Raw genomic sequence first — 12,747 nt, 5'->3', positions numbered from 1 at the left:
TTAAAATTTCTATGTGGCAAAAGCGCTAATGAGCTCATACATTCTTTGTAAAATTTTGAGCTTTTAAACCCTCGTCACACAAAAAGTATTCGATGCAGCGCGCTCAAATTTCTTGGGACAGTTACTCGTGCTGTGCCCTTTCAATATTCAACTCCATCAGAAACTGTATCGCTTATGGTAATGAGGCAAATATTGTAAACAAAGATTCTCCTATATACCGGCAAATAAGAAACCCAAAGTTGAGATATTCGTCGAAATGTTCCACGCAAAATTATAGAGCCTAGTCCTCCAATATGGCGGTCGGAAAATAGTGTAAACATCTGGAACTTATTTTGGCTATCTAGACGACTGATTATCTGCACCGAGCCAAAAAAACCATTTACACAAGCACTTTTCCTAATACTTTAACTCCTGAAATGGCTAAAAATCACGAGATAAGTGTATATTTTTCGACAAACGCGGTCTTAGCTTCATGTTACGCACCGCCATAACTCCGAAATTCAAAATGCGCTGGTGACGCTACTGAGCTGGAAAGTTGTAAACAGATATAAATTTAGTACCAGTTATGCCTGATGAGGATAAAACCTTTAGTGACCCTTTAGTTTTGGATTTGAGAATTTGATGACGTCACGTGAACACACTCTATTTATTCGGTATATTATCAAAATAAAAAAGATGATCAAACTTTCAAAAGTAAAACGCTATATTCACATTCAAACAAGCTTTTGAAAAAAGAAGCTCTTTCTTTCACACGATGCTACAAACCGCATGCTTATAAAGATGATGTGTTCTGGCTTCGCCGTGTGATTTTAAGACAACTTGCTCCAATTATCCCCTGCCCCTCCCACATGGTGCCAAATTCTCCACCTCAATAGCAGCCACTAATGTTACTAGCGTCAAATTGCCTCTCTCTGGGGCACATCAAACCTCGCGGGTACTCCCAATGGGGATGTTAATGTATCGTTTCTATTTAGAATAGAAGATATAATTTCTTTACCCTGACCTGGTGGACGCGATTAATCAAACGGCCCATCGGCGCGTGTGAATTGCGATCCGATGGAATCTAATCTAACAGGTCGGCTGATTCGTAAATATTTGTGACAGCCGCGCAGATTTAAGCGCATCGGATTCGATTTTGCGAATGGAGAACGCTGCCAGGAAAAATTAGCGGGACTAAGTATTTCACTGAATACACACTAACTCATGTAATACCCACTTTCATGCTTTTCAAAGCGCGCTGTAAAAGACAGCAGAGGATTTGTCTGTTCTGCTTTCACCGTATATAAGCTCTATAAGCTATGATCTATAAGCTGATTCGCCTTCCCCCCCCCCCCCCCCTTCACCATCTTTCCTGGTTGGGGGTGAGCGGTCTGCTTCCCAAAACCCTTACCCTATCTAAGACCAAAATCTGTGATTTTCCCTACCCTAGTTGTGACCTGACCAAAAATCCGATACCCTATTTAAGACCTGACCCTTATATTAATTAATTGTTTCAGACCTGCCTTATAACTAGTTTCCTAGTTCAGACCAATGTTTAGACAATGTTTATATGGTTAATTAGTTAGGATAGCTTCTTCTAGCACACCTAATTCAAGGCTAGATTGCAAAACCATACCCTGTTTACGACCAAAATGGCCAAAATCGATTCCCCATTTCTGACCAAAACGGCTAAAAACAGATACTCTTTAGGACCGCACCTACCTACCTATATAGCCCACAAGAGAGTAGCCCCCCCCCCCCGCCTCCTCCGGGTCAGAGGGCCGATAAATTTCTATTTATCATTGGCGACAAATCGGACCGACAAATCAGAGCGTACAGATTAAAGTCATTATAAATAGCGGACATTTGTTCCACGGGTCATTGTATTTTCTTTAAATAGGCACTTGAAACCCATCCGTATTTATGGTTTAAGTTCTCAATTACCATGTAATGATTAGAAAGATTATAACATAAGGGGACTAAGGGAAAATAGCACCCCAGTGGTTGATGAAATTCACGATCTTGATCCAGTGGATTAAACCAAACTAAATATTTGACGAAGCTGTTGACATGCTGGTACATTAGCTGTAGAATGAAAAATTTTATTTATACTTCTAAATTAGATATGAATTTTTTTGCGTTGAAATGTTCATTACGACACGAGCGTCACATAAAGACTGAAAATCTGTGTCCCTGACGAACCCCCCAGATACCGAACAGATACTGGCACTCGAACCCCTGGTATCTCTGAGAGAAAACTATGGTCAAATGGGCTATTTACTTGGTCCATAGGTAAAATAATCGTCCGTTAAGATGAGCTTTTGTAAATACGCTTAGCTATATAATAAGGTGAGCCGCCACATCCCAGACTTACTGGTCAAGGGCTGCGACAGCTCACCAGCTTACAATCCTTTAAAGTAAATAATGAAACTAAAATAAAATAATGAAAGAATGAAAATTTTGAGCTCAGTGATATGGTAGAGATGATGATATTCATTATGTCACGAGTGTAGTAAAAAATAAATAAATAAATAAATAAATAAATAAATAAATAAAATAATTGGGTGAGCTGAGCTGAACTAAGCTAGCCATGATTCGCTCTGTTGCTCAGTCAGATCGAGCGGACATGCAATCTCTAGGCCCCGTCCGCTTTACTTCTATTTGTTAGGCCTACCTTGCACACTAATCCGTCACGAAAACGGAAACGCTCTTTGAAAACGCCGGCTTTGCGATTTGGTGTGGACGGAAAACATTTGGAAAACGGAGCTTTTCAAAAACGATTTCGTCGCGATAATCATGTGATTTCCTCAAGCACAAATCCGAAATGACCGGTGATTGTTGCGTTTTCAAATATCTCTAGCGTTGTGTGGACGAAAAACATTTGATACGTTTTCAAGGAGAAAACGCCATTTTCAAATTTTTCCGGCGTAGTGTGGGAGGGGTCTTACCTTCTCATTAGTTCCCTACTTTCGTAACAACCCAATTTCGCTTGTCACGCAACCTTTGAAATCGATTGACAAGAAAGGCAAACACGTCTTTGTTTTGTTATTCTTGTCGTTTTAATATAACCAATTTGCATCGGCCCTGTCTGACCCGACTCTTTCAAGAGGTCGCTTTTGCTCCGTGACAGGAAGTTCGTATTTCTTCTTCGGACTTGCAGTGCAATAACTGCTCGTTTTCAAATGATTCATGAACGCTATATAAAACTGAATTTTATCATGACTTATGTGTAAATAATATTAGTCTTCCATTTTTTATTTGTTTTCGATGTAAAGCCAATATACTTAACTGTGACTTTTTCAAAAAAAGCTATATTCCTGTCCGAAATAACGAACAAAATGTTTTTACATTTCATAGAAATTCATGATGGGGCCAATCATGAATTTTGAATCAACACAAAGCATGTGATGAAGTTTTAATACTATCTGCCGGCGGCCTAAAACTTCAAGAAAAACAAATTACTTCGTAAGTTGTAGTGATACGATCACGCTTATCGCGAAAGATACAGCGATATGAATTAAACATAAACTTATGTAATGATATAAAAAAGAAACGCAATTAAAATCGCGATATTGTGCTTGTCAGACTGGAAAAAACATTTTTGGGATTCCTGATTAGATATTTGTGGCTATTTTCCGCGTTCAATGCTTCTGGAACACAAGGGAAGATTCCCTGGCTCGTCGATTTCATCAAATTATCGCCTCTTGCCTCCCCCGGAGAGTAGAGTTTTCGCACGTTTCTAGGTAGCTGGCTGTCGAGTCATGCATGCATGTTTTAGATCTTGACGAGTAGAGAGTCAACACAGCTAAATAAAATGTAGCAACGCTGCATAATTATCCAGTTCAACAAAGCTTCGATACCAGACTGCTAAGTTTGGTTTCGTCGAGAAAAACACCCCGGTATCGCCCGAAGAGGAGATATGGAGCAGCAATATTGAAGCGTGTGTGTTGATTTTAGCGCTAAGCCGATCTTCGCAGCAGTAAACACTTACGAATTGCGCTCTTGTATGGCTTGGACTCTGCCGATGTGCCTTGAGCAATGGCCGAAGACCCTGATCAGCTGAAAAACGTTTTGAAAGAACGGGCGGTCGAGTTGTATAACCTATGCGACCAAGACGGGAAAGGTTACATCACCGAGAGCGAGCTTCAAGGTGTTATCGCCGAGCTCGGATTGCCTCTCGATGCGAACCAAGTTAAGCAGACTTTCAATGAACTCGATGACGACGAGAACGGCTACTTGACTTTAGAGGAGTTCACTGCGGGGTTTGGCCTTTTTCTGGGCATTCATTCGGACGATGAAGGCAACAGCGAGCTACAAGAAATCACGTCAATCAGCGATCCCGGTCGGGAACTGTTCTTCTTGTGTGACCCAGAAGGCAAGGGGTACATCACGAAAGCGGATTTAGGACGGGTGGCCGACGATTTGAACTTGAATTTCGAACAGCTCGATTTTATTTTTGATAAGCTTGATATTGACAAAAATGGACGCTTGACGCTCGACGAATTCGTCGAGGGATTTGGCGCATTTCTCGCCGATGGCAATAACGGTTCGTCGGAACTCAACTCGTCAATACACGACCCCAATTTGAAAGATGAGTTTACAAAGGAAGGCCCACCGGACGGGCATGACATTTTCGAAAGCTTGGAAGCTGGACTAGAATCTCCAACGCAGGCATCCGAAGATGCGTTATTTCGAGAAATTGTGGAAAGTGTCGGAGAGGACATTTTCACGGGGTAAAGTTACAGCTCTTGTCACTGTTTATGGATTGCCCATTTAACGGGTTATGTTGATACTTACGCATATCAAATTTGGCGCCTCGGCGAGCTTATAATAACAGCTGAAACTTCTCATTGTTATTATTGCTTCGTGTGTGTGTGTGTGTTTTCTTTTTGAAAGCGTGTTTTGGAAAGAGCGCACTTGATAACGATAGTCGTGATTTGGTACAGCTTCGAACCTTTTAATTTGTCACGTTGTTAAGTTCATATCGCCTGCAGCACTAAATCCGACGAAAGAAAAGCTTGTTTACACGTGTCTCTAGCCAGATAGGTTACCTTTTCTTCTCGTGGCTTTTCGAACAAGCGATCACTCCGATCAAACGTTCGATTTCACTGAAATGCACTTCAAAGGTTTTGCTTTTATGAGCGGAAGCGATTAGCATAGCTATAAAACCATCGTTAACAAAAGGCGGAAAAACTCCAGGTTATAATTATACGGAGGCTGTATTGTAAACAGGTATTATTTGCCTGTTCATCACATTAAACAACAGTGGCTGAACTGTTGTCATATTGTTTAAAGAAAAAGGCAATAAGTCCTAGCGTTCTACAATTTCAGGCATTTTAACTTTGACAATCAAGTGTGAGAATTTTTTTCCGAGTGAAAAATTCCGTGAGCCCTGGCGTGAAATCAACAACAAATTGTCAACGTCTCTAGCGACGAGCAAGTTTCAGTTGAATTTTTAATTACCTATTGCATTTCAAATTTTCACCGTCAAAGTGATTGCCTAAGTGATGCGTTTTGATCAAAAATCGAAGAGTAGACAAACAACGGGTCTACACCTGCCAGGAATGAGCCGGACGAATCAATCCGAGCTGCTTTTAAAATCTATTTCCAGCAGCGTAATTTATCCCGATATTTATCTTATCATCAGATTATGTAATTGCTTTCAAACTGCTCACTTTGGTCAAATCACACTCGTTATTGTTTTATTTACCGCTTTATGTTTTGCTTAGATCGCTGACAAAGGATCAGCTGCATGACCTTTGGGAGGCTCTTCGCAAAAACGATGTACGCGGACTGCAGAAATTCGAGGAGTTTCTAGGCAAGGTGTCTGGTGAGATCCGTCGAGCTAAAATGGACTCCGAACAGCTCGAGTCTGCCCTCAAAAGGTACGCATCTCCTTTACAGCTTAAGAGCGATTAATTGTACTATATTTAATTTGATGACCTCTGTTTAATATTTCATAAGTTATCGGTTCTAGTTGTTTAATTGTAAAGTCTGAGCATTCGGACAAAGTTACCGCTCATGAATAAGGAATATTGTTATGTTTTGTCTAGAAAATGACCATCTGTTCCCCATAGAAATAATAAGCTTAAGAGGATGTTTTGATATTCATATAATTAGCATATCATTCAATTCCTCTGAAACTTGAAAGACGACACTTTTCCTCTCATTTTCTGAGGATAGGATTGAAGTTAAACAGCATTTTGTTTAATGGGATTGGTAGACTAATAGTTAGTAATTCTGGCCACCCCCCTTTTAAGGGTTAAAGATTGGAACATGTCAAAAAATAACAGCAACATTTAGGAACAAAAGGCATATCTTCATTCCGTCAACTCCTTATATTTCATCTGCTCACTCACTTTTTTTAACTTGATTTTTGTTGTGAATACTGATCTCTTCTCTTGGTACCTATTGTTTTATGTACACTTTGATTGTCCTAAGTTTTTCTTTAAGGGGTTTTCAAGGGCTGTCACTGAGGGCTGTAGCCCATAACACCTGTTATGGCTGAGTACACTTGATGGCGATGGCGCTTGATGTTAGCGGTGGACTTGCTTGTTGTTGATTCAATTCACACATAAAGTAACAAGTTGTTACAGGTGTGAAGATCTCGATTACAAGTGAATTAAAACTTAGTGACAGCCCTGGTGCAACTCTTCATTTGAGGGGTGATAGGGGGGGAGTGGGGTGGAATCACCATTATGGAGAACAAACCATAAACAGGCTAACTGGAGTTCTCTTCCAACTAACCAGAGTGTTATTCAGGCTCACCCACTACCCTCTACCTGGGGTTGTTGTGGAGTGGTTCTGAACTGATCACATTTTGCATCCAGTCAACAACAGATACACATACTTAAAGCTTGCTTCCGAACAAAATCTGGGAAATTCCGGATTCGGTTCATCTGACGTTCATATTTCTATGTCAACCATAAAACTAGTTCAATAATCAATAAGTTCATGCTCATTTGAATCCCTGGAGCACGTGTGTAGTGAACCCAAGGATCCTCAACTCAAATCACTTTTGTACTCTTCTATATTCATTTACTGTAAACTATTTTCAGGTTTTCTTGGGCTATCAGTGTTAGATAGTTTTCTAATATTGCAATAGTCGACTGTATGGCTAAATATCTGAGGCAGAAACACAGGTGGTACTGCCATAGTAAGCTATATGGGTATGTGTCGCTGTGAAGGGTATGGTTTTCAGGCAGTTAAGTCTGGAATACTAAGGTGAAGAAATTAAACAGTTTTAGACTAGAATACATGTGGGGTAAAATTTACCGGGAACATGGCCAGGGTATATATAATTAAGTCTAGAACAGGGTTCTTTACCCAGGGTTGTATAAATATTAACTTAATTAACAGAAATTGAAACTCAAAAGTGAGAAATTTACTGAAAAAGATGTGTCTTTGTTAGATATTGGTTTAGTTAGTGTATGTTAGACTATGATAGAGATAAAGGGTCTGCATGTGAAATAGCTAGTCTGGGATAGGGTGGGGGGTTTTGGTGCCTTGTGTAGAATCGGGTTGCAAAATCAAACTAATCATGTTCTCGTATACAGTAAAGGTTCCAGTGTCCCAGTGGCACACCCCTACCCAAAGATTTACAGAGTAAAACCTCTTAGAGAGGCAGATATATGTATATATTTAAAATAATACCAAACTTAATATTGCTCACCTAAATGTAGAGGTCTCCTACATACTTTGCTTTGTGAGCAGAGCAGAGGAAATGCAAGACAGCCCGCACATAACTGTGGGCTGAATACCGACTGACTAACACGCCCGCTTAGCTGATGGAAGCCGTATGAAAAGAATACTCTTTTCCAGAGCATTCTGTGCCAGGTCAATTCACTAATTTTGCTCTTTCTCCTTCCTAGTCTTGAAAACTCTGAAAAAATGAATTATGTCATAAAAAATTCAACTTAAGCTGTTGAAGGCAAGATGATATGGAAATGAGAATATGTATACAATTGTGTTCTTGTAAAGAGAGGGGTAACTCAATATACTTTAAATTCTCAATTCTCTTGAGGTCAGAGTATTTATTTCTTGTGTTCCACCCCATCCCACCCTTTCTAAACCCTGTGCCCTTGGTTGCTGATGCTAAAAGTCTTTTACTGCTTCATTTTTCGTTTCAATACAGCAAAGCAAATTCTCATGACAAAGAAGTTCAAAGGTTGTACGAGGAGATGGAGCAACAAATAAGGACTGAGAAAGAGAGAATTCGTAATGAGGTAAGCATCCCTAGATATTGCATTATGTGATGCTCAACTAGAGTAAAACATTTCAGCTTTTCAAATACAGAGATTAAATTATATTTCAAAATTTCCACATGGCTTCCATGCATACCATATTGCATGTCGATTTTTGTAATTCTATGGGAAAACCTAATGACTGGAGCACTTTCCATTCAACCAAAAATTTGAAGCTTTCAAAATGGGGACAAATGATACAAAAATTTCCTGAGAAAGTTTCTAGAAAATCTGGAAATTGTAATTGTATTTCTTAAAAGCAAACCTGATTCAGCCAAAAATATTGGATTTTCCAGGAGGAAAATCAAATGGAATAGTAGTATGCCAAAAAAAAAATCCCAAAAAATTGGCTATACCTGCGAGACTGTCTCCGTTTCCAGAAATTTTGTAAAATGGTGTTCCGTACTGATTTGTGATCTGAAAGCTTTTTGAAAGCATCCAGTTGTTAACACTCGGTAAAAGAGATCATTGCAATTGTATTGCCTTGTTAAGGATCAAAGAATATACTGGATAAGAATTGAGATTCATACATTTATAGATTTCCTGAGCTCTAATGTTATTTTCAATTGAAGTCTTATGGATCCTGAAGGGAGGGGGGAGGAGAGTGGGCACTCTAGGAAGTTTTATACAGGGAGCCTCTGCCACGAGGTTCAACCCCTTACCCTTTTGTATACCATTTTCATAGAAAAGCTGCCCCTTTTGTATAAAGGTACCTCTTTCGCATGCCTAGTTTAGAAAACTGCATAAACCCTTGGAATGAAATTAGGGACAATATCATGTGAAAACACCAATTATTATATGACTAGCTCCGTGAGCAGGCAAGATGAATCAGATCCTGTGCTGTGATTGGCTATTGGTGGGCAAGATGGAGCTATCTTGCCCACTCAGGACTACCCGGTGCGTCCCGCAAGAAAAGTTTCCCCGAAAGCCATATAATAAATCCTTTATTGACCAAGCTTGTTCGGTCAAGATGGCTGGAGTTTATGGACCTCGACTCGGTCTCGGTCCATAAACACGCAAAAAAGAACTTGGCCAATACCCAGCTATCTTGACCTCACACTTCATCAATAACCCATATGTATTACTGACCAGAAGAGATGTTAACCAAAACACGAGTATTATTTGTTCAGTCCATGTAGTGGCGGCGGTAAGATACTCCGATTTCTCTACCTTTTCATGTACTTCAACATGTAAAATCATTACCCTTCAATATACCTGAAGCCTGAAAAAGGTACCCCTTTTGGACAGAGCCTCCCCATACAGGCCATTATAGGGAGTACCCACCCCCCTCCCCCCCCCACCCCCTGGTGGAAGCAGAAGCAGATATTTTGGGGTGTAGATGTGCAGTTTGCGTAACTCCTGAAATATAAGAACAGAATTCCTTTTCATTTTTGCAATTTTTTTTTTATAATTTTCTCGATCACTTCCTGGCAAAAAGTGCCATGATTGATATTGTCCATTGTCTCTGACGATCCTTGCATCAAAATATCAAGGAAGTGTCAAGAAAGATCACCACGGGCTGAATGAATAATCACTTCTTTGTAGCACTTTCAGTTGATCAAACGTTCTTAACTGTTTTACAAGGTCTGCATTGTAGAACAAAAGGTACCTACCTGGAATAGAGCAAGCGAAATCCTCTTATTCGCTGTTTCCGACATTTCACCTTCACCGAGTCCTTCGTTGGACAATCGTACGGATCTTCAGATTACAGTTGCCCGTATGTATGGCAAAACTTTTTAACCAAAACATTTCCCTTCCACAGTTTCCGCATGCAGCTCGCTTGTGGCAGCCATTTCCACAGGTGACCAGCAGTGACATCTTACGCGCTTGCACTTTTAGCTACTGCTGTACAGCTTAATCGTCTGCTTGTGTTTGTGTTTATTTGTTTGTTTGTTTTTCTCCGTGTTTGTCAACAGATCGATAGCCGAGCTTTTTTGGGTCTCTTTAAGAGACCTCTTTCAGGGTGCAAACTGTTTTTCAGGAGTTTGATGGATTTCGTGGTATCAAGAGCATACCAATCCTTTGGTGGTATCTATTTAAGAGAACGTTTGCTAGGGTATCTCGCTTTCGGTCTGTTTGTTTTTGTTTGCTTTTTTCTTTTATCTGTGTCGCCTTTCCCGACAGTGCGTAAAAAAATTGAATCGATTTTAATTCACATTTCACCCAGCGTGAGCGGACCGCAAGTGTGCATCTAGAAGAAAAAGACGTTGAAATCTCAGGAAAGCTGCTGCTACGCGACTTTCACCCGCCTGTGTTTCGGTTTTCGTGGAGAATCATTAGAATAAGGAAAACCTTGATTATTGTGTTATTCGACTGCCTTCACTTTTAACGGTCACCTGTGAAACGGCTTTTAAGCTAACCACCAGCCGCCAATTTGTTTGTTGTTGTTGTTGTTGTTTTTACCGTCAATGGTCAGAGCTGACATTATGCCCCTCATTAACGTATGTGTTGTGTCTTTTCAGCAAATAAAGCGGGAAAAAGCTCTGAAGGATGAGCTTGTGAGAGAACTGGAAAGCAAGGAGTTAGAAATGCAACTTCTTTTACAAAGGCAAAAATCGGTCAGTCCTCGCACTCTCTTGTTGGGAAAATACCCGTTCTCTGTTGTATTTCCCATTGTGCTGTGTGGAGTTTATTAAAGCTGACGCAAAGTTAGTTGCTCTAGTTACTTAAGTTAAGGAGAGACTTGAAGACCCCTTCAGTGACTCATGTGAACATTCTCGGGGGGTGGGTATTGGGGGGGGGGGGGAGGGGAGAAGAATTTAAGATAAGCCTGAACCTCCTCTACTATATACTCTTCTTCGTCTTTGGATGACGCGGCGTCTCAACCGTTTGTGAGGTGGATTCTTGACAAAGAGGTCGACAGACTGCAGTGCGTCGAGTTACGATGAGGAATTAAGTGAGAAATTCAAAAGCTTGGTCGTTCAGTGAATGTGGTGGTAGCCATTCGGTGTCTAAATTTTAAATTTTATGTTATTTATTTACTTTTTATTCATTTATATATTAGCTGGAAGAAGAAATCCGAAAAAAATACGAAATGGAACAGGACATTAAGAATGAGAACGAAAAACTCTTTCAGGTTGGTGAAAAGTTTAATTACAGCTTCAAAGTACGAGCTGCTTTTGTATAGAAACAGGCACAATCCCTCTTTCTGTCTGGCTTTCCATTACATCTGAAGTGTTCCTCAAATACTTGTTTTTGGGTTTCTTTCAGTTTCAAGGAAATGTTGAAATCGCCAAAAATCGCCAAAAATGCCTTTATTGGAAAAGCCCGCTTATAATTCTTCAGCGTTTATTAGTCCCGCCTAGTTCTCAGTCTTTGGTTACTAGTTAAGAGTTCCCCGCTCTTCCCCGTCTGCAGGTTTGTGCACAGTATGTCGGAACCCTGCGAGCCCCTTGGCGACCATGGGCGCGTTTCTCTGGGAAAATCCAAGGTTGGATTCTTACATCTATAAAAACGGATTTTCCGTCTTTTACTAAATAGATTGTGCATCAAAGGAACCGAAGGATCCACTCTGAGAAAGAATTCTTTGGTTCGTTTGATGCACCATGATCCGAGTGATCTTGGGTTAATCTGTCTAGTAAAGAAAACGGCAAATCCGTTTTTGAATTTAAGAATCCAATCTTGCATTTTCCCAAAGAAACACGCTCTATGATTCAGTTTTGAGTCCTGCGGTACTAATCCCTCTTCAGAGCTCAACAGGGCTCAAATTAATACATTTAGCCTGTTCCTGTTTACTAAAGCGGGTTTCAAGGTAATGTTTTCAACACATTGATGTATTGTTTATGTTCCACTTAGAAAACAATTCATCTAGAGGAAATGCTGAGTACTTCCGTCAGTTCGTTAGAAGATACCAAGAGTTATGTCAACCAGCTACAGGCTCAAACGGCCATGGAGAAAAAAGAGAGGGCTAGGTATGTGATGAGCTATTTGTAATAACATGAACAAAACCATTAGAGTCACGGTCCGTTACGGGATTGTAAAAACACGTAGTTTAAGCACCCACGACTGCAGCGTCGAGGAGAAAGCCGATTGAAAAAGGAATTTACATTTAACCTACGAATCTCACGATAATCTTGAGTCATCCAGTTTGTCTGTTACTGTCAGAGCTATCTCATAACTGAACGTTTAAGGCAACGTTGAATTCGAAAAATAAGATTTAAAAAATGGCCATCATGACTCACGTTTTGTAGACTATGTAGAATTTGGTCATTTCACGTTGCTGTTTGACAGAAAACAGGAGATAAGTATATAAAGATTTATATACAAGTGCGCAAGGGCAATTCTCATTCCAAACAAAACGGATCAGGTCCTTCTTATATTGCCATAGTCTGTCAGGAGCATGATCGTCTACTTCTTGTTGAACAGTTCGTCTACGTAGCGGCATTTCTGGTGACCACCTGGGACTTAACTCTCATCTAGAATTCACAGAAAACACTGAATGTATCTTCTGGCTCTTCTCTGTCTTTTTCTTTTCATTTAATTCTTTATTTTCCAATTTCCCATAATGCACTCTGTTTGTCCCCCT

The 12,747-nt window shown here is 40.2% G+C and overlaps 1 protein-coding gene across 1 annotated transcript; it reads left to right on the top strand.

Moving 5' to 3' along the window:
* The first annotated feature begins 4,017 nt into the window (after positions 1-4,017).
* LOC145501646 (EF-hand calcium-binding domain-containing protein 4B-like) lies at positions 4,018-12,155 on the top strand. Its single transcript, XM_081481075.1, has 6 exons — positions 4,018-4,712; positions 5,709-5,864; positions 8,114-8,204; positions 10,685-10,780; positions 11,227-11,298; positions 12,018-12,155. The coding sequence occupies exons 1-6, from the start codon at positions 4,018-4,020 to the stop codon at positions 12,153-12,155; spliced, it is 1,248 nt and encodes a 415-aa protein (XP_081337201.1).
* The last annotated feature ends 592 nt before the right edge of the window (positions 12,156-12,747 follow it).

The sequence above is a fragment of the Orbicella franksi genome, chromosome 10 (assembly GCF_964199315.1).
Source record: "Orbicella franksi chromosome 10, jaOrbFran1.1, whole genome shotgun sequence".
NCBI lineage: Eukaryota > Metazoa > Cnidaria > Anthozoa > Scleractinia > Merulinidae > Orbicella > Orbicella franksi.
Note: the sequence above shows the minus strand (reverse complement) of the source record. Positions and strands in the feature narration are given on the sequence as shown.